At 47.4% G+C, this 18,952-nt stretch overlaps 1 protein-coding gene and 1 pseudogene across 1 annotated transcript in view; one reads left to right on the top strand and one right to left on the bottom strand.

Annotated features, from left to right (window-relative positions):
- BAZ1B (bromodomain adjacent to zinc finger domain 1B) overlaps nt 1–8,108 on the bottom strand; it is a 79,567-nt gene extending 71,459 nt beyond the window's left edge. The window contains exon 1 of the mRNA XM_064375670.1: nt 7,627–8,108. Within this exon, the coding sequence (XP_064231740.1) occupies nt 7,627–7,733 (107 nt within the window). The 5' untranslated portion in view covers nt 7,734–8,108. The remainder of the gene's footprint in view (nt 1–7,626) is intronic.
- An 8,944-nt stretch (nt 8,109–17,052) lies between these two features.
- Nucleotides 17,053–17,559, top strand: LOC105715034 (large ribosomal subunit protein uL22-like; annotated as a pseudogene).
- The last annotated feature ends 1,393 nt before the right edge of the window (nt 17,560–18,952 follow it).

Here is an 18,952-nt window from a genome sequence, read left to right as displayed (position 1 = left end):
CTGTATCTCTCACTACTTACTAGGCAACTCATCCCCAATCCCACTTCTCCACTCTAGCCAGTGTGAAACTTCTACTTTTTAAAAATCAAAAACCTTCAGCCAGGTGCAGTGACTCATGCCTGTAATCCCAGCACTTTGGGAGGCCAAGGAGGGCAGATCACTTGAGGTCAGGAGTTTAAGGCCAGTCTGACCAACATGGTGAAACCCCCGTCTGTACTAAAAATACAAAAATCAGCTAGGCGTCGTGGTGGGCACCTGTAATCCTAGCTACTTGAGAAGCTAAGGCAGGAGAAGTGCTTGAACGAGTTGCAGTGAGCCGAGATACCGTCACTGAACTCCAGGCTGGGTGACAGAGTGAGAATCTGTCTCAAAAAAAAAAAAAAAAAATCAAGAACCTTCAAACTCACACAATCACAAACTCATCACACCTTCTCTGCCAAGAATATACAGTCCTCTACTATTCATCTAACTAAATTCTAATTATCCTTTAGATCTCAACAATAACTTTTCCCAGAAAACATTCCTTGAACCTTCAAATGTGATAGATTGTATTAGTTTCTAACTATTCACCTCCTTTCCATAAGAGGATTTTACATCTCCACCCACTGCCATGTGGCTTGTTTGCAAGGTCCCTGAAAAGGAATGTACCTCTCCTCCCCATTAACATTAAGCTTGACCACGTGGCTTGTTTCAGCCAATAAATGTGAGCAGATGTAATATATGTCACTTCCGGAAAAAGGCTTAACACCTCATGACGTCTTCTTCTAGCTCTTTCTTTTCTTTTTTTTTAAACGGAGTCTCGCTCTGTCGCCAGGCTGGAGTGCAGTGGCGCAATCTTGGCTCACTGCAACCTCTGCCTCCCAGGTTCAAGTGAATCTCCTGCCTCAGCCTCCTGAGTAGCTGGGATTACAAGCGAGCACCACCATGCCCAACTAATTTTTCTTTTTTGTAATTTAGTAGAGACGGGGTTTAACATGTTGGTCAGGATGGTCTTGATCTCCTGACCTCATGATCTACCCTCCTCGGCCTCCCAGAGTGCTCGAATAACAGGAGTTGAGCCACCGTGCCCAGCCTCTTCTAGCTCTTTCTCTGTGCCACTAGAAAGGCATGTCACACATAGGGTCTACTCTTCCAGCCTTGGTCTTCTTTTTTCAAGGCAGGGTCTTGCTCTGTCACCCAAGCTGGAATGCAACGGCCCCATCTCGGTTCACTGCAACTTCTGCCTCCTGGACTCAGGTGATCCTCCCACCTCAGTTTCCCAAGTAATTGGGACCACAGGCAAACGCCACCATACCCAGCTAATTTTTCTATTTTTAATAGAAACAGGCTTTTATTCACGATGTTGTCCAGGCTGGTCTCAGATATCCTGAGCTCAAGCAATCCACCTGCCTCAGCCTCCCAAAGTACTGGGATTACCAGCACATGACACCACATCAGGTGTCAGCCTTTGTCTTAAAGTGAGATAAACATGGCAAGGTATGGTGGTTCACACCCATAATCCCAGCACTTTGGGAGGCAGAAGTGGGCAGATCACTTAATGGAAGGAGTTTGAGACCAGTATGGCCAACATGGTGAAACCCCGTCTCTATTAAAAATACAAAAATTAAAAAGAAAAAAAAATACAAAAATTAGGCTGGGTGAGGTGGCTCATGCCTATAATCCCAGCACTTTGGGAGGCCGAGGCGGGCGGATTACCTGAAGTTGGGAGCTCGAGACGAGCCTGACCAATATGGAGAAACCCAGTCTCTACTAAAAAAAATACAAAATTAGCCGGTGTGAAGGCACATGCCTGTAAATCCCAGCTACTTAGGAGGCTGAGGCAGGAGAATTGTTTGAACCCGGGAGGCAGTTTGCAGTGAGCAGAGATAGTGCCATTGCATTCCAGCCTGGGTAACAAGAACAAAACTCCACCTCAAAAAAAATAAGCCAGACGTGGTGGCGGGCGCCTATAATCCCAGCTACTCTGAAGGCTGAGGCAGGAGAATCCACTGCCAGGAGGCAGAGGTTCCAGTGAGCCGAGACTGTGCCACTGCACTCCAGTCTGGGCAAGAGTGAGACTCCATCTCAAAAAATAATAATAATGAGAGAGAAAAACGTGGTTTTCCTTTTTATTATTTATTTTTTGGAGATGGTGGTCTCACTACGTTGCCTTGGCTGGTCTCAAGCTTCTGGGTTTAAGGACTCCTCCAGCCTTGGCCTCCTGAGTAGCTGGGACTACAGGCGCTCACCACCACATTCAGTTTTTACCTTTTTCCCACCATTTTTTTTTAATATGAGAGTACTACAAAATTTTTAATTACATGTGGCTCATATTATACTTTGTTGGACAACAATGACTGAAACCTAAGGTATACATCTCAGAAAATGTATTCTGACAGTATTAACTCAAAATTAATTGACTAGTCAAATTAATTTTAAAAATCTGAGGTCAGCACCATGGCTCACACCTGAAATCCCAGCACTCTGGGAGCCCAAAGCGGGTGGATCACCTGAGGTTAGGAGCTTGAGACCAGCCTGACTAACATGGCAAAACCTCATCTCTACCAAAAATACAAACATTAGCCGGGCACCTGTAATCCCAGTTAATTGAGAGGCTGAGGCAGGAGAATCGCTTGAAGTTGGGAGGCAGAGGTTGCAGTGAGCCGAGATCATGCCATTGCACTCCAACCTGGGGGACAGGGCAAGCCCATCTTTAAAAAAAAATCTGGCCAGGCACGGTGGTTCACATCTGTAATCCTAGCACTTTGGGAGGCCGAGGTGGTTGGATCACGAGGTCAGGAGTTCAAGACGAACCTGGCCAACATAGTGAAGCTCTACTAAAACTACAAAAAACATAGCTGGGTGGTGGCAGGTGCCTGTAATCCCAGCTACTAGGGAGACTGAGGCAAGAGAATGGCTTGAACCCAGGAGGCGGAGATTGCAGTGAGCTGAGATTACGCCACTGCACTCCAGCCTGGCAGACAATGCAAGATTTCATCTCAAAAAAAAAAAAAAAAAAAAAAAAAATCTGAAACTGAAATTCCTACAACCCCTAACAATGGCTCTTTTAAGTTTATGTAACTCTTCTGGTAATTACTTTCACTTATATTAAGAGAAAGTAAGGCCACACACAGTGGCTCACACCTGTAATCCCAGCACTTCGGGAGGCTGAAGCAGGAGGATCACTTGAGGTCAGAAATTCAAGACCAGCCTGGGCAACTTTACAAGACCCGGTCTCTACAAAAGGTACAAAATTCAGATAGGTGTGGTGGTGCGCACCTATGGTTATAGCTACTCAGGAGGCTGAGGGGGAGAATCACTTGAAGCTGCAATGACGCATGATCACACCACTGCACTCCAGCCTGGACGACAGTGAGACCCTGTCTCAAATTAAAAATAAGTAAGAAAAAAAGGGAAAGCAAGAAAAAAAATGAAAATGAAAAGGCAAAAAAGTCCATTAGAAGGATACTGAGTCAGCTGCCTCTAAATCCTATTTCAGATTTTAGGTTACCAAAATAAGTCACTCACTCTCAAATAACCTCTCAGAGCAAATGCCAATTGAGGTTTTTATGTTCCAGCAACTGCTGCACATATAATTGCAGACAAAATGTCAAAGCAATTCTCCAAAGGTTGTGTAAGCTATAAATGATAAGATATTTTCCAATCCTAGACTCTCTCATTATGCATCTACTTTGCCATCAGCTACCTCCTCATCACAACATGCTGCTGCTTTGCTCTCTTCAGCCTTGCATGGATTGTTTCTTTCAATGAAGTACTTGATATCCTGAAAGGAAGTGGCCCAGAAAAGTATAGTTTAAAAAGCATAACTGTAACCTAAGAGTTCTAAGTCAGAAGACGGCAAATAGTGAGCCAACTCAAGATCTGCTTTTTACCCAATTTTCTCTCTTTGGGCCAAACTGTCTTTCAGTTAAAAACAAGTCTAATATGGCATAATATGTTAAAGAATGTATAAAAAATCAACATAAGAGCTTAGTATTCCAACTGTCCAGTAAAACCCTATCTTATCACTTAACTCCATCCACAGCTACTCAACTCTTAATACATGCTCTAAGACAGGCACAGTAGAACTTGCCTGTAGTCCCAGCTACTCTAGAGGCTGGGGCTGGAGGATCTCTTGAGCCCAGTTCAAGGCTTCTGGGTGCTACCATTTCATCTGTGAACAGCCACTGCACTCCAGCCTGGGCAACATAGCGAGACTCCGTTTTTAACTTAAAACAAACAAAAATATGCTCTAGTCACACTTGTCTAAAGCCAGATTAACAGTATGAATAAAAGTCCCTCATTATCATACCCTCTATAAATTCTCACATAATGATGCTACAAAGGTCATGAACAAGCTGTTTCTTAAGCTTTAGAAACTATGACAGTTGAAGCAACACAAAAATACTAATCAACAGCAGGCTGCTTATAGCTTCAATTCCTACCTAAAACCTACCTTGACTTAAATAAAGTCGGTGTCACATCAAGAACCGATTCTGATAAAGTTAATATTTTCCAAGATCTAGTGTCCTGCCTGTGGTACTACTCTAGGAAGTAATGCACCATACAAAGCTACAGTACAATCAACATAATCACCAATATATAACACCTAGTCATTAAATGTGTGCGTTACTCACAACTTCCACTAAGTTTAATGAAGATTTACAATATACCTCCAAGAACATACCAACACACACCTTTAAGTCAGTAAAATATCACACAAACTTCTGTGATACATGCAATCAAAAGGTAGGTACTAAAAGAAAATTAAAGTATCAAGTCCTATTAAAAACATAATTGTAAATATAAACTGAGAACTGGGAATACTACTTCAAAGGCAGCTGTTACCCAACTACATATTTGTTCTCCTCTGTGAAACCACTAATAGCCTAATAAAGAAATATGCCTATCTGCCAACCATACAGTACAATTGTTTAAAAACCATCCTCAAAGTGCTTCCACTTGTAGAACTTCCCAAAGGAGCAATTTCCCCCCAATATAAAATGTGCTTTAAGAACTCTTTCGTTAAAAGGGTTCTAAATACCAGTATGGGAAATTTAAAAATGAAGAATGTTTATTAAATACATACCACTTAAAATGTTCCAGGTTTCAGTTTTCAGTTGTTATCATCAGGAGAAACTCTTCATATATATATTGCAATAATTTCATTCAATAATATGAAAAAGCCTGTGTTGCCAGTCCTAAATTAACTACCTACAGGCATTTTTTACATAGCTCAGTACCTGTTATATGCTTAGAACCTGTCTCTTCTCCATGGCATGTTTCTTATACTCCGCTAAAACCAGACCTGAGAAATTATCATCTGACAGTGGGTGAGCATCCATCAACGCTCAAAACATTAATGACATTTGAAAAGGACATGTTGGTCGGGCGCAGTGGCTCATGCCTATAATCCCAGCACTTTAGGAGGCCGAGGCAGGTGGATCACGAGGTCAAGAGATCGAGACCATCCTGGCCAACATGGTGAAACCCCGTCTCTACTAAAAATACAAAAAAATTAGCTGGGCGTGGTGGCGCGCACCTGTAGTCCCAGCTACTTGGGAAGCTGAGGCAGGAGAATTGCTTGAACCCAGGAGGCGGAGGTTGCAATGAGCCGAGGTCGCACCACTGCACTCCAGCCTGGCGCCTGGTGACGGAGTGAGACTCTGTCTCAAAAAAAAAAGGACATGTTGGATTCTCACAAGTTGCTACTCCACTGACGTTTCAAATGTTATTAAAAAGTAGGGTACTGGCCAGACATGGTGGCTCACCCCTGTAATCCCAGCACTTTGAGAGGCTGAGGCAGGTGGATCACCTGAGGTCAGGAGTTCGAGACCTGCCTGGCCAACATGGTAAAACACCTGTCTCTACTAAAAATACAAAAAAATTAGCCAGGCGTGGTGACTAGTGCCTGTAATATCCCAGCTACTCATATCCCAGGAGGCGGAGGCAGGAGAATCGCTTGAATCCGGGAGGCGGAGACTGCAGTGAGCCGAGATCGCATCACTGCACTCCAGCCTAGGCAACACGAGCGAAACTCCAATTCAAAAAAAAAAAAGTGGGATACCTTTAGAATAATGCAGTATTTGGTATAGCTAGAGGAACTTCTCCAAAGCATTCCAAGTCTTCGCTGGACAAGAACAAGATGACCACCCCTCTGGCCACTGTGCCTTATCTTATACCACACCGACAAAAAAGTGAGGTAACATTTAAATTAATTAAAAGTGAAGGAGTAACATTCCACCTTCTTCTCGATTGACTTACAGGCATCAGGTAGGAAGAGCGCTCGATTCTACTCCTAACTCTTTTATTATATGACCTTCAACAAGTCAACCTCCACTCTCTGGGCCAACTCGAGGAACCAAGCCCGAGTACCCGACCACCTCCAAGATCCATTTCAGCTCCAAGAGGCTACAGCTCTATTTCTCCACGAGCGTTCCTCCAGCATGGACTCATTTTCCAGGTCCCTTTGTGTGTATACTCCCCACAAAAGGACACTCACAAATTGCACTCCACACTCACAAATCACACTCCAACAAGAACGAGATTATCCTCTAACGTACCGCGTTAAAGTGAGAATCAGGGAGAAATTAAATAGCTCTCAGAGACACTTCCTCCTATACAGAAGCAAGCAAGAAACTAAGACATCAAACCCTTTCGAAGAGATAGGGCTGAGAAAACTCACAACACATTAGCCTTCACGCCTAAAGCTTTCAGTCTCCAAAAAAAAACACCTTGATTCCAAAATCTTTTTTTTTTTTAACAGATAAGCCTCAAAAATGATTCATCTGGCACCCATTAAAAAAAGCAAATAAAAGCTGCATAACTTTTCACTAAAAGATAATGCTTATGCAAGCAATCTTAGTCATTACGAGAGGATGCTTCCTTTTTAAAACAACAAATTTCGTGTTCCCAAAATACAACATAAAAACTTTAGGTACGTCTTGGTATTTTTATTTTAATTTCACTTTTAACGAATACCAATCTCCTTCTAAACCTGCAAAATTTTAAACCTGTGTCTGCCCAGGGAAGGCAGGCATCAGCTCACCCAGAAGCAGTTTTTTCCTTCCCTTTCCTCTAAGTGGGCAATCTCATTCCCAGTTTCCAGCCCCAGGGTCCTGTCAGTTCATCCCCGGCCTAAAGTTCCCTCGGGAGAAAAAAAAATGCCAACTGTCCCCGCAGAGACAGGGATAAGACGCAGTCGAAGACTTGCACACGCCGCATCACGAGGCCGCGCGGGTACAATTTCAAAACTTAAACTGCAGGATTCATTTAAATTTAGAAAAAAAAAATTGTGAAAAGCAAAGCAAGAAATCCAGCTCCCCCTCCCCACGCCTCCTCCTCCCTCTCGGATTCTCAGGCCCTAAAGCCAACCCGGGGGCGGTAACGAGGATGGGGGATGCGCTCCGCGCCGGCGGGGCCCCGGGGGCGGCCGGAGCTGGCCCTTCTCCCTCCAGGGCTGGCGCGCGCCCCCTCGCCGGATCCCCGGGAGGGATCGGCGGGCGCGGGTTGAGACTCTGCGTCCAGGCCCGGGCGGCCGGGGCGCGCTGACAGCTGCCCCGGGCGGCGGATGCGCGACCGACCCGGCCCCGCTAGCCCCCGGCCCTACCCCGGCCCGGCCCGGCCCGTGCGACTGGAAAAGGATACTCCCGGGTGCGGAAGGCCTCCTGAGTGTGCGGGATGGTGAAGAGCGGCTCCTCTCCGGGCAGCGGCTTCACCAGCGGGAAGGGCTTGCGGCCCAGGAGCGGCGCCATCGCGGCGGCGGCGGCGGCGGCGGCGGCGGCAGGGACGGGCGGCTACTGGGGCCGGCCCCGCGGCGCAGCACTAGGCCCCGCGGCCCGGAGCGAGCGCCAGGCGCCCGGGGGAGGGGTGGGGGAGGGGAGGGGTGAGAGGGCGGCGCGAACTCCGGTTCCCTTACCGCCGGCGCGGCCGCGCGACAGCCATGGAGCGGAACGCCAGGGCGCAGAGCTCCGGCACACACCGCCGCGCCTCCCAGCAGCCCCCAGCCGACCTCCGCCTCAGGTCCCGGCGGCCAGCAGTCACGACTCCTTCTCAGCGACACCGGAGGAAATTATTGAAAAATGGCGGGAGATTCCCCTCCTCCCCCCGGCCCGGCCAACGCACACACTAACTTGCTCCCCCGTGGCGCCGGTGTCGAATGCTCCAATAGGCGGAGAGCTGGTCAGCGCCCACAGCCTATTGGCTTGGAGGAGCTGCCGCTCCGCACCTGGGTCCCGCCCCCCTGCCCCTGTCGCGTAGTTGGGTTGCAGCGCACTAGAGGGCAGTCTGAAGAGGTGAAAGGTCAGGTTATGTAAGTGGCGGTGACAGGCGTGCGAGCCTCGGGCGGCGGAGTTAAAAGTAGCGGATAGCGGAGGACGGAGAGGCCGAGAACTCAAGGAGGTCAAGCTTGAGAGGCCCCGCTCGTATATACAGGCACTGCGCCATCTGTCACCGACGGCGACACCGACATCCGGGCACCACTGTCCGTGTGGTGCGCCGGAGGGGGAGGGGGAGCGCGCGGCCAGGGGCTTTGTCTTTCCTCTTGGGCTCCGCCCCCTTCTTAAAGGCGCCGCGCTCGGCCACGCCCTGGGATGCGCGGATGGGGCTGGGCTGCAAGGAGGGGTTGGCGGGAAGTGGCCCCGGGAGCTTCCCCGAGCTAAGGTTCTGCTGAAGGACAACTTGAGCTCCAGCTTTGCTCACCCCAAAGTTAACTTCTGGGCGAGAGTGTGGTTGAGATCTGGGTATGGGTAGAAGTACACTGCTTCTTTCTAGGGGTTTGCTGGAAAGTAGAATATAGAAGCTGCTTTGGAAAAATAGATTGAAAGATGTACCTATTAAAGATACATCCTGGGTGGGCACAGTGAGTCACCCCTAATCCTAGCACTTTGGGAGGCAGAGACGGGAGAATTGCTTGAGGCCAGGAGTCGAGACCAGCCTGAGTAACATAGCGAGACCCTGTTTTATAAAAAATAAAAGGTAGATTAAATTCATTTAGTATTCACTGGCACCTACAATGTTCCGAGCTGTGTGCTGAGTATCATGGGAGGAAAAAGAATTAGACATGGAGATTGCGCCCCCGCCGGAAAAAAACCAACAACAACAGAAAGAATCACAGTTCTGGGCAGGCATGGTGGCTCAAATCTGTAATCCTAACACTTTGGGAGGCTGAGGCAAGTGGATCACCTGAGGTCAGGAGTTTGAGACCAGCCTGACCAACATGGTGAAACCCCGTCTCTAGTTGGGAGGCTGAGGCAGGAGAATCACTTGAACCCGGGAGGCAGAGGTTGCAGTGAGCCAAGATCGCGCCATTGCACTCCAGCCTGGGCAACAAGAGCGAAACTTCATCTCAAATAATAATAATAATCTTGGGAGGGAGGCCGAGGCGGGTAGATCACCTGAGGTCAGGTGTTCGAGACCAGCCTGACCAACATAGAGACACCCCGTCTCTACAAAAATACAAAATTAGCTGGGCATGGTGGCACAGGCCTGTAATCCTAGCTACTCAGAAGGCTGAGGCAGGAGAATCACTTGAACCGGGGAAGCAGAGGTTTCGGTAAGCCAAGATCATACCATTGCACTCCAGCCTGGGCAACAAGAGTGACATTCAGTCTCAAAAAAATAAATAAAAACAATAATCACAGCTCCATACCAAGTGTACAATAAGAAAATTGCAGTAACTGTGTCTGGAGTGGGAGAACGTTTCAGTTGCTTCTCCAGACAACACCACATAGTCCAAAATTTGTTTGGCTTTCCAGTACAATCAAAAACACACTCATTAAATTATCTCCCTATGAAACTGTCTTTCTTGGTTTAAAGAACTTCCCTGGCCCCAGTGTGTACATTCCCAGCCTGTCCTTCAACGGGGCTAGACTGTGTCCCTAAATGTAGCCTCCTAATGCCAGACCCATTTCTCACCTCAAGGGTATCCTATTCGCACTACGAGGTCTAGGTCAGAAGCTACCTCTGTGAAGTTTCCTCTGATCACCTAGCAGAAAAGAGAGCTCCTTTTCCTTCAGTAGCCTTTTCTCCCAGGAAGAGTAGAAGCCTTCTGGGAGCACATGGCATTTGAGTTAATTGCCAAAAGACAGGCGTTCTCTGGACAGAGAAAAGAGGGATGAACATTCTAGACAGAGCACCAGAGTGAAGACTGGAAGTGCAAGATCGGGTACCCAAAATGTGAGGATCTGAGGCAGAAAATATCGGATGGGAATGGGAAAGGAAATGAGCATCCTGGCAACTCTGTTATGGCTGAATCGAAGTGACTACTACTTAGAAGGGAATGACAAGGCCCGGCATGGTGGCTTACACCTGTAATCGCAGCACTTTGGGAGCCTAAGGCAAGAGGATACTTTGCGGGCCAGCAGTTTGAGACCAGTCTGGGCAACATGGCGAAACCCTGTCTCTTTTTTTTTTTTTTTTTTTTTTTCACTATCTCCAGTAATGGCTATAAGCAACCCTGTCTCTACTGAAAATACAAAAAATTAGCCGGGCATGGTGGCGCATGCCTGTCATCCCAGTTATTTGGGAGGCTGAGGCACGAGAATCACTTGAACCCGGGAGGCAGAAGTTGCAGTGAGCCAAGATCGCACCACTGCGCTCCAGCCTGAGCGACAAAGCAAAACTCCGTCTCAAAAAAAAAAAAAAAGATAGAACAATTTGATATTTCAGAAAAGCATCTCATTTTGCCCATGTGAACTGGGCACCATAATCATTTCAGCACTTGGGTCTGCTGAGGGCTGGAATCCAGTCCTGGTGGTGGTGAAAATGGGATCTGAGATGGGAAAATTGGCGATGGGCTTGGTTTCAGCCGTGTGAACTCCTACCCTGGAAAGCCATCCAGAACACAGCCGGAAATTCCGAACGAGGAAGTGTGAGTTGGAGGTGGGGCTTGGTGAGCACAGCACGTAAACTTGAGCTTCAGGAACCATATGGAGCTTATGAAGAGACCCCAAATAAAGAACAGTGCTCGCCTCGGGGAGATGGATTTATGGTTTTTGCATTTTGTCTCGTTTGAGACGAGATCTTGCACTTTCACCCAGGCTAGAGTGAGTGCAGTGGGGCGATCATAGCTCACTGCAACCTGGACCTCCTGGACTTGAGATCCTCCACCTCAGCATCCAGAGTAGCTGGGACTACAGGCACACCACCATACCCTGCTAAGTATTTTCTTTTTTGTAGAGATGGTGATGGGGATGGGGTCTCACTGTATTGCCCAAGTTGGCCTCGAATCCCTGGCCTCAAGGTTTCCTCCCACCTCAACCTCTCAAAAGTGATGGGATCACAGGCATGAGCCACCCCGCCAGGACTGGAATTACAATTTTTTCTTCTTTTTTTTTTAACCCCCCCTTTTTTTTTTTGAGACGGAGTTTCACTGTTGTTGCCCAGGCTGGAGTGCAGTGGCGCAATCTCAGCTCACCACAACCTCCACCTCCTGGGTTCAAGCGATTCTCCTGCCTCAGCCTCTCAAGTAGCTGGGATTACAGGCATGAGACACCACGCCTGGCTAATTTTGTATTCTCAGTAGACATGGGGTTTCTCCATGTTGGTCAGGCTGGTCTTGAACTCCTGACCTCAGGTGATCTGCCTGCCTCAGCCTCTCAAAGTGCTGGGATTACAGGCGGGAGCCACCATGCCCAGCTTTTACCCCTCTTTTTTACTAGAATTACAATTGATGCAATTTTCTTCTTTATATTTTTCTATATTTTATGATTATATTTTTATAATGACTATATATTTGTTTGTTTTTGAGACAGGGTCTCACTCTGTTGCCCAGGCTGGAGTGCAGTTGCACGATCTCAACCCACTGCAACCTCCACCCCCCGGGGCTCAAGTGATCCTCCCACTTCAGCTTCCCGAGTAGCTGGGACCACAAGCACGCACCACCATGCCCAGATCTCTTTTTTTTTGTATTTTTGGCAAAGACAGGGTCGCACCGCGTTGCCCAGGCTGGTCTCAAAATTCTTGAGCGCAAATGATCCGCCCACCTAGGCCTCCTAAACTGCCAGGATTACAAGCAAGAGCCACCACACCTGGCTCTTTTTCTTTCTTTTTCTTTTTCTTTTTTTTTTTAAATACATTTAAAAAAATATTTTAGGCCAGGCGAGGTGGCTTATTTCTGTAATCTCAGCACTTTGGGAGGCCAAGGTGGGCAGATCACAAGATCAGGAGTTCCAGACCAGCCTGGCCAATATGCTGAAACCCCATCTCTACTAAAAATATAAAAAATTAGCTGGGCGTGGTGGCAGGCGCCTGTAGTCCCAGCTACTCGGGAGGCTGAGGCAGGAGAATTGCTTGAACCCAGAAGGCGGAGGTTGCGGTGAGCCAAGATCATGCCACTGCACGCCAGCTTGAGTGACAGAATGACAGGATGAGATTTGGTCCCAAAGTATATATATATTAATAGAGACAAGTTCTCACTCTATACTTCCTGGGCTAGTCTCAAACTCCTGCCTCCTGGGCTCAAATGATCCTCTCCCCTTGGCCACCAAAAATGCTGGAATTTACAGTCAGGAGCCACCACACAAGGCCCTGATTTTATTTCTCTTTATGGCTTCACCTTCCTCTTTGGCTAGAGACTCAGCCTTTGACCTCTTTCTTAAGCTCCGCAGCCTCAGGGGCATCCAGATAACATCGATTCCAGCAGCCTAAAATTTTGAACTGTTTCCCCTTCCTGCCATTCCACAGCACCTGCTTCAGGCCTTTATTATTTCTACCCAAAATTGCTATGATACTGACTTTCTGCTTAAAAAATGCTTTCAGTTGCATTCATATTATGTGTTCTCATGGTAAAATGAAAACAGTTCCAAAAAGAAACATGTATCAGTGTGCAGATGGATGGATTTTTTAAAAATAAAAAAACGGCCGGGCGCGGTGACTCAAGCCTGTAATCCCAGCACTTTGGGAGGCCGAGGCAGGTGGATCACGAGGTCAAGAGATCGAGACCATCCTGGTCAACATGGTGAAACCCCGTCTCTACTAAAAATACAAAAAATTAGCTGGGCATGGTGGCGCATGCCTGTAATCCCAGCTACTCAGGAGGCTGAGGCAGGAGAATTGCCTGAACCCAGGAGGCGGAGGTTGCGGTGAGCCGAGATCGCGCCATTGCACTCCAGCCTGGGTAACAAGAGCGAAACTCCGTCTCAAAAAAAAATAAAAAAACATAGTTCCAAAGAAAATCAAATAGTCCTACAAAAAGCAGCCCGGCCACACTCCTCTACCCACATCCTGCTCCCCTGGGGCATCCATTTGCTTTTCTTTTCTTTTTCTTTTTTTGAGATGGAGTCTTGCTCTGTCGTAAGGCTGGAATGCAGTGGCGAGATCTCGGCTCACTGCAACCTCCGTCTCCCGGAGTTCAAGCGAATCCCATGCTTCACCCTCCTGAGTAGCTGGGACTAAAGGCACGTGCCACCACGCCTGGCTAATTTTTTGTATTTTAGTAGAGACCAGGTTTCACCATGGCCAGGAGGGTCTCAATCTCCTGACCTCATGATCTGCCCACTTTGGCCTCCCAAAGTGCTGGGATTATGGGATTACAGGCGTGAGCCACCACGCCCCACCGGCATCCATTTTCAACTTGTTAATAACTCATATACTGCTATTTTCAGTTTTTTCTTTTTCTTTTCTTCTCTCTTTTTTTTTTTTTTTAAATGGAGTCTCATTCTCTTGCCCAGGCTGGAGTGAAGTGGTGCGATCTCAGCTCAATGCAACCTCTGTCTCCTGGGTTCATGTGATTCCCCTGCCTCAGCCTCCCGAGTATCTGGGACTACAAGTGCTCGCCACCACGCTTGGCTAATATTTGTATTTTTAGTAGAAACAGGGTTTCACCGTGTTGGCCAGGCTGGTCTCGAACTCCTAACCTCAGATCCACTTGCCTCGGCCTCCCAAAGTGCTGGGATTACAAGCGTGAGCCACTGCTCCCAGCCTAATTTTTTTTATCTTTTGCAGAGATAGGGTGTCACTACGTTGCCCAGGCTGGTTTTGAACTCCTGAGCTCAAGCGATCTGCCCACCTCAGCCTCCCAAAGTGCTGGAATTATAGGCATGAGCCACCGTGCCTGGCCTAGTTTTTCAGTTATAAATATTAGCTGTTGACTTTCTTCAGTGGAAGATGAGGACTTAGTTCCATAAACACCACGCACATATGCAAACATATTCCCAAAAGAATGATATTGCAATTGGCTAAATCAGCATGCGGTGTATAACTTATGATTATGCATTATTCACAGATGATTCTCATGGTAAACTCATTACATTTCCTTTCCTTTCTCTGGATGACTTCAGTCTGTTTTTTTTTTTTTCAGACGGAATTTTGCTCTTGTTGCCCAGGCTGGGTACAGTGGCACGATCTCAGCTCACTGTAACCTCCGCCTCCCAGGTTCAAGTGATTCTACTGCCTCAGCCTCCCAAGTAGCTGGGATTACAGGTGCCCGCCACCACACCCGGCTAATTTTTGTATTTTTAGTGAGCCACAACGCCCAGCCTATCTAGGTTTTAAAATAGTATGCCAGCCAGGTATGGTGGCTGTTGTGTGTAATCCCAGCACCTTGGGAGGCCAAGGCAGGAGGATTGCATGAGCCTGGAAGTCTAAGACCAGCATTGGCAATATAGTGACATCCTGTCTCTACAAATTTTTAAAATTTACTCAGGCATGCAGCAAACCACCATGGCATGTGTATACCGATGTAAAAATCCTGCATGATCTGCACATGTGTGGGTAACTCCCCACATGGGCACCGAGGAAAGAAAGCTGTGCAGACCCCAGGCACAATTAGTGCTTGAAGTATAACTTACTGCTTACTTATATCTAGCTTATATATATAATCATACTTAGTTCCATATAATCTTATATGTAGCTTATATATATATATAACCATACTTAGTTTTATATAATCTTTCTATATAATCATATACTGGATTGTAGTCGGAGCTGTACCGACACATTTAGTGCTGATTTATATAATTTTTCTATATAATCATATAGTAGTTTGTAGTAGGAGGAATGCCTAGAGCGGTCACAGAACAGAAGCAGTACATGGGAAAACAGCCAGACCAGGACAACAACCAATGACCCAGGCGGTAGTGCCCCTGCCTGAAAAGGCACACGTTGTATGGCAGGTCAGAGCCTAGACGGCAGCACTCAGTACCCACTTCATGGCCGGCTTGGAGCAAGAGTTATTCCTCCTGAAAAGGAGTGGCCATACCTTGCATCCAGTTCTTGTGGAAAGTAGGCCTCAGGCCTGAGATCCTGTGAACCGAGGGAGAAGAGCCCCTCTGGTGTAATCGTGCCATGGCAGCTGTACACCCTGTCAGCTTTTTCTCACTACTGGACTGGCTCAAATCATCCCCCTATAAATTATCTTAGAGAAGAGCACACTCTGTCCGCTCCCACTGCACTGGTTTATAGCATCCTTCTATGGGAATCCTTTGAAGTCTCCAGCCCCCAGATAAGAAGTGTTGCGCACAGCACTTGTTGCACACAGCTCAACTCCTTGCACCGGTGACCTAATGGGGGTGGACCCCTTTTGTGCATGACCCTCTACTGCTGCGCATGGCACGGCCCCCTACTGTGCACAGCCCACCTCTCTGCCCAGGTGACATAACGGGGTGGCCCCCCTCACTTGCTACTCACATGATTATGTATGCCCTATCATTTAGACTATAGATGACCTCACTCACGACCCTTCCCCCTGCCTTGTACCCAATAAATACAGATGCTTCTGGATGCTCGGGCCTCGCCTGTCTCTGCTAGTAGGTGGCGTGGCCCCCCGGGGCCCAGCTGCTCTTTTCCAGTCCTTCTGTGTCCTGTCTCTTTATCTCTCGGATCCTTCGACTCAGCACAGCAATAAGGGACACCCCATGACCCTGTCAGGCTGTGGCCCTACACACATGTACCCCAGAACTTAAAGTATAATAATAAAAAAAATTTACCCAGGTGTGATGGCATGTGCCTGTAGCCCCAGCTACTCAGGAGGCTGAGGTGGGAAGATCACTTGAGCCTGGGAGGTCAAGGCTGCAGTGAGCTGTGATTGCCCCACTGCCCTCTAGCCTGGATGACAGAGTGGGACCCTGTCTCAAAAGGAAAAAAAAAATTAAAATTATTCACCCCTAAAAAGACCCAAGCCTCCTTAAAAAATGGCTGGGGCTGGACAAGACCAAAGTGAGTCTGGGGCCGGATGCAGTGGCTCAATCCCAGCACTTTGGGTCACCCAGGCTGGAGTGCAGTGGTGCAATCTTGGTTCACTGATGGCAATGAGAATGAAACTCTGTCTCAAAAAAAAAAAACAAAAAAAACTTGTATGCAAATTTTTCAAGGCCTAACTCAAACATCACCTATTCTATAAACTTTCTTCTTTTGTTTGTTTGTTTGTTTGTTTGTTTTTTGAGATGGCTCACTCTGTCGCCCAGACTGGAATGCAGTGGCTCGATCTCGGCTCACTGCAACCTCTGCCTCTCAGATTCAAGTGATTCTCTTGCCTCAGCCTCCCAAGTAGCTGGGATTACAGGTGCCCACCATGCCTGGCTAATTTATGTGTTTTTGGAAATGTGGTTTTGTCAAGGACTCAAACTCCTTACCTCAGGTGATCTTCCTGCCTTTGCCTCCCAAAGCGCTGGGATTACAGGCATGAGCCACCACACCCGGCTCTATAAACTTTCTATGATCTCAAAGCCTCCAAGGTTCTTCTCCAGACCCTAATGGTATTACACCTTCACCACCCCTCATGGCTCATACTCCTCTCCACCTTCTCTACTGCATCTGACCATAAGCTCCTTAAAGGCAGAGACCACATGTTTACCAGTTGTACTTTACAGAGGACCTACCAACAGTATGTTTGCAACAAATACAGTTGTCCCTTTGTATCCACAGTTTCAACCGATAGTGGTTCAAAAATACTGGACTCGGGAGATGCGGAACATGGATAGGGATAGGGAGGGCCTACTGTGGAACTTGAGCATCTGCAGGTTTTGGTATCCACCAGGGCCCTGGGACCAATCCCCTCCAGATACCAAGGGACAACTGTATTTGTAAAATTTTTATTTAGCTCTTTCCCTAAGCGGCCTGAGGTAATCTGTGAAAATGGTTCACTATTCGCTTGACCTGGAGAACCCCACAAAATCATGCAAATCGAGAGGTTCTAATCTTCGTGTTAACTTTAAGAACACTCGTGAAACTGCCCAGGCCATCAAGAGTATGCATATATGAAAAGCCATGAAGTATCTGAAAGATGTCACTTTACAGAAACAGTGCATATCATTCCGACGTTACAATGGTGGAGTTGGCAGGTGTGCCCAGGCCAAGCAGTGGGGCTGGACACAAGGTCGGTGGCCCAAAAAGAGTGCTGAATTTTTGCTGCACGTGCTTAAAAATGCAGAGAGTCATGCTGAACTTAAGGGTTTAGATGTAGATTCTCTGGTCATTGAGCATATCCAAGTGAACAAAGCACCCGAGATGCACCGCTGGACCCACAGAGCTCATGGTCAGATTAACCTACACGTGAGTTCTCCCTGCCACAGTAAGATGATCCTTACTCAAAAGGAACAGATTCTTGCTAAGCCAGAAGAGGAGGTTGCCCAGATGAAGTAGATATCTCAGAAGAAACAAAAACTTATGGCACGAGACTAAATTCAGCATTAAAATAAATGCAATTAAAAGGAAAAAAAATTGTTATTTATTTATTTATTTTGAGACAGAGTCTCGCTCTTTCACCCAGGCTGGAGTGCAGTGCCGTGATCTTGGCTCACTGCAGCCTCTGCCTCCGGGGTTCAAGCAATTCTTATGCCTCAGCCTCCGGAGTAGCTGGAATTACAGGTGTGCACCACCACGCCCGGCTGATTTTTGTATTTTTAGTAGAGATGGGGTTTCACCATGTTGGCTAGGCTGGTCTCTAACTCCAGACTGCAAGTGATCCACCTGCCTCAGCCTCCCAAAATGCTGGGATTACAGGCGTGAGCCACCACACCTGGCCAATATTTTTATTTTTTTTTATTTTTATTTATTTTTTATTATTTTGAGGCTGGAGTGCAGTGGTGCGATCTTGGCTCGCTGCAACCTTTGCCTCCTAGGTTCAAGCGATTCTCCTGCCTCAGCCTCCTGAGTAACTGGGACTACAGGTGTGTGCCACCATGCCTGGCTAATTTTTTTTTTTTTTTTTGAGACAGAGTTTTCCTTTTGTTGCCCAGTCTGGAGTGCAATGGTGCAATCTAGGCTCCCCGCAACCTCCGCCTCCTGGGTTCAAGCAATTCTCCTGTCTCAGACTCCCGAGTGGCTGGGATTACAGGCATATGCCACCACGCCTGGCTAGCCCGACTAGTTTTTTGTATTTTTAGTAGAGATGGGGTTTCACTGTTTTAGCCAGCATGGTTCTCCTGACCTCATGGTTCGCCTCACCTCCCAAAGTGCTGGGATTACAGGCATGAGCCACTGCGCCTGGCCCTATTTTTATTTGCAGCCTTGACCTCCTGGGACCAGAGGTCTGTGCCTCCACACTCAGCTAATTTAAAAAAAAAAAAAAAAAAGGGCTGGGCACAGTGGCTAATGCTTATAATCCCAGTACTTTGGGAGGCCGAGATAGGCAGATCACGAGGTCGAGAGATCCAGACCATCCTGGGCAACATGGTGAAACCCCGTCTCTACTGAAAATACAAAAATTAGCTGAGTGTGGTGGCATGCACTTGTAGTCCCAGCTACTCAGGAGGCTGAGGCAGGAGAATCATTTGAACCCAAGAGGCATAGGTTGCAGTGAGCCAAGATAGTGCTACTGGACTCCAGCCTGGCAACAGAGCGAGACTCGTCTCAAAAAATAAATAATAAAAGAAAAAAATTTATTTGTAGGGATGGAGTCTCCTTGTGTTGCCCAGGCTGGTGTCAAACTCCTGGACTCAAGCAATCCTCCTCCTCAGCCTCCCAAAGTGTTGGGATTACAGGCATGAGCTACTGCATCCAGCCCATTATACTTTCCTTTGCTTAAACACATTAA

This window comes from Aotus nancymaae, unplaced genomic scaffold, assembly GCF_030222135.1.
Source record: "Aotus nancymaae isolate 86718 unplaced genomic scaffold, 86718_ANA_hifiasm-v0.15.2.pri h1tg000012l, whole genome shotgun sequence".
NCBI classification, from domain to species: Eukaryota; Metazoa; Chordata; class Mammalia; order Primates; family Aotidae; genus Aotus; species Aotus nancymaae.
This window is presented reverse-complemented; position numbering and strand designations above follow the sequence as displayed.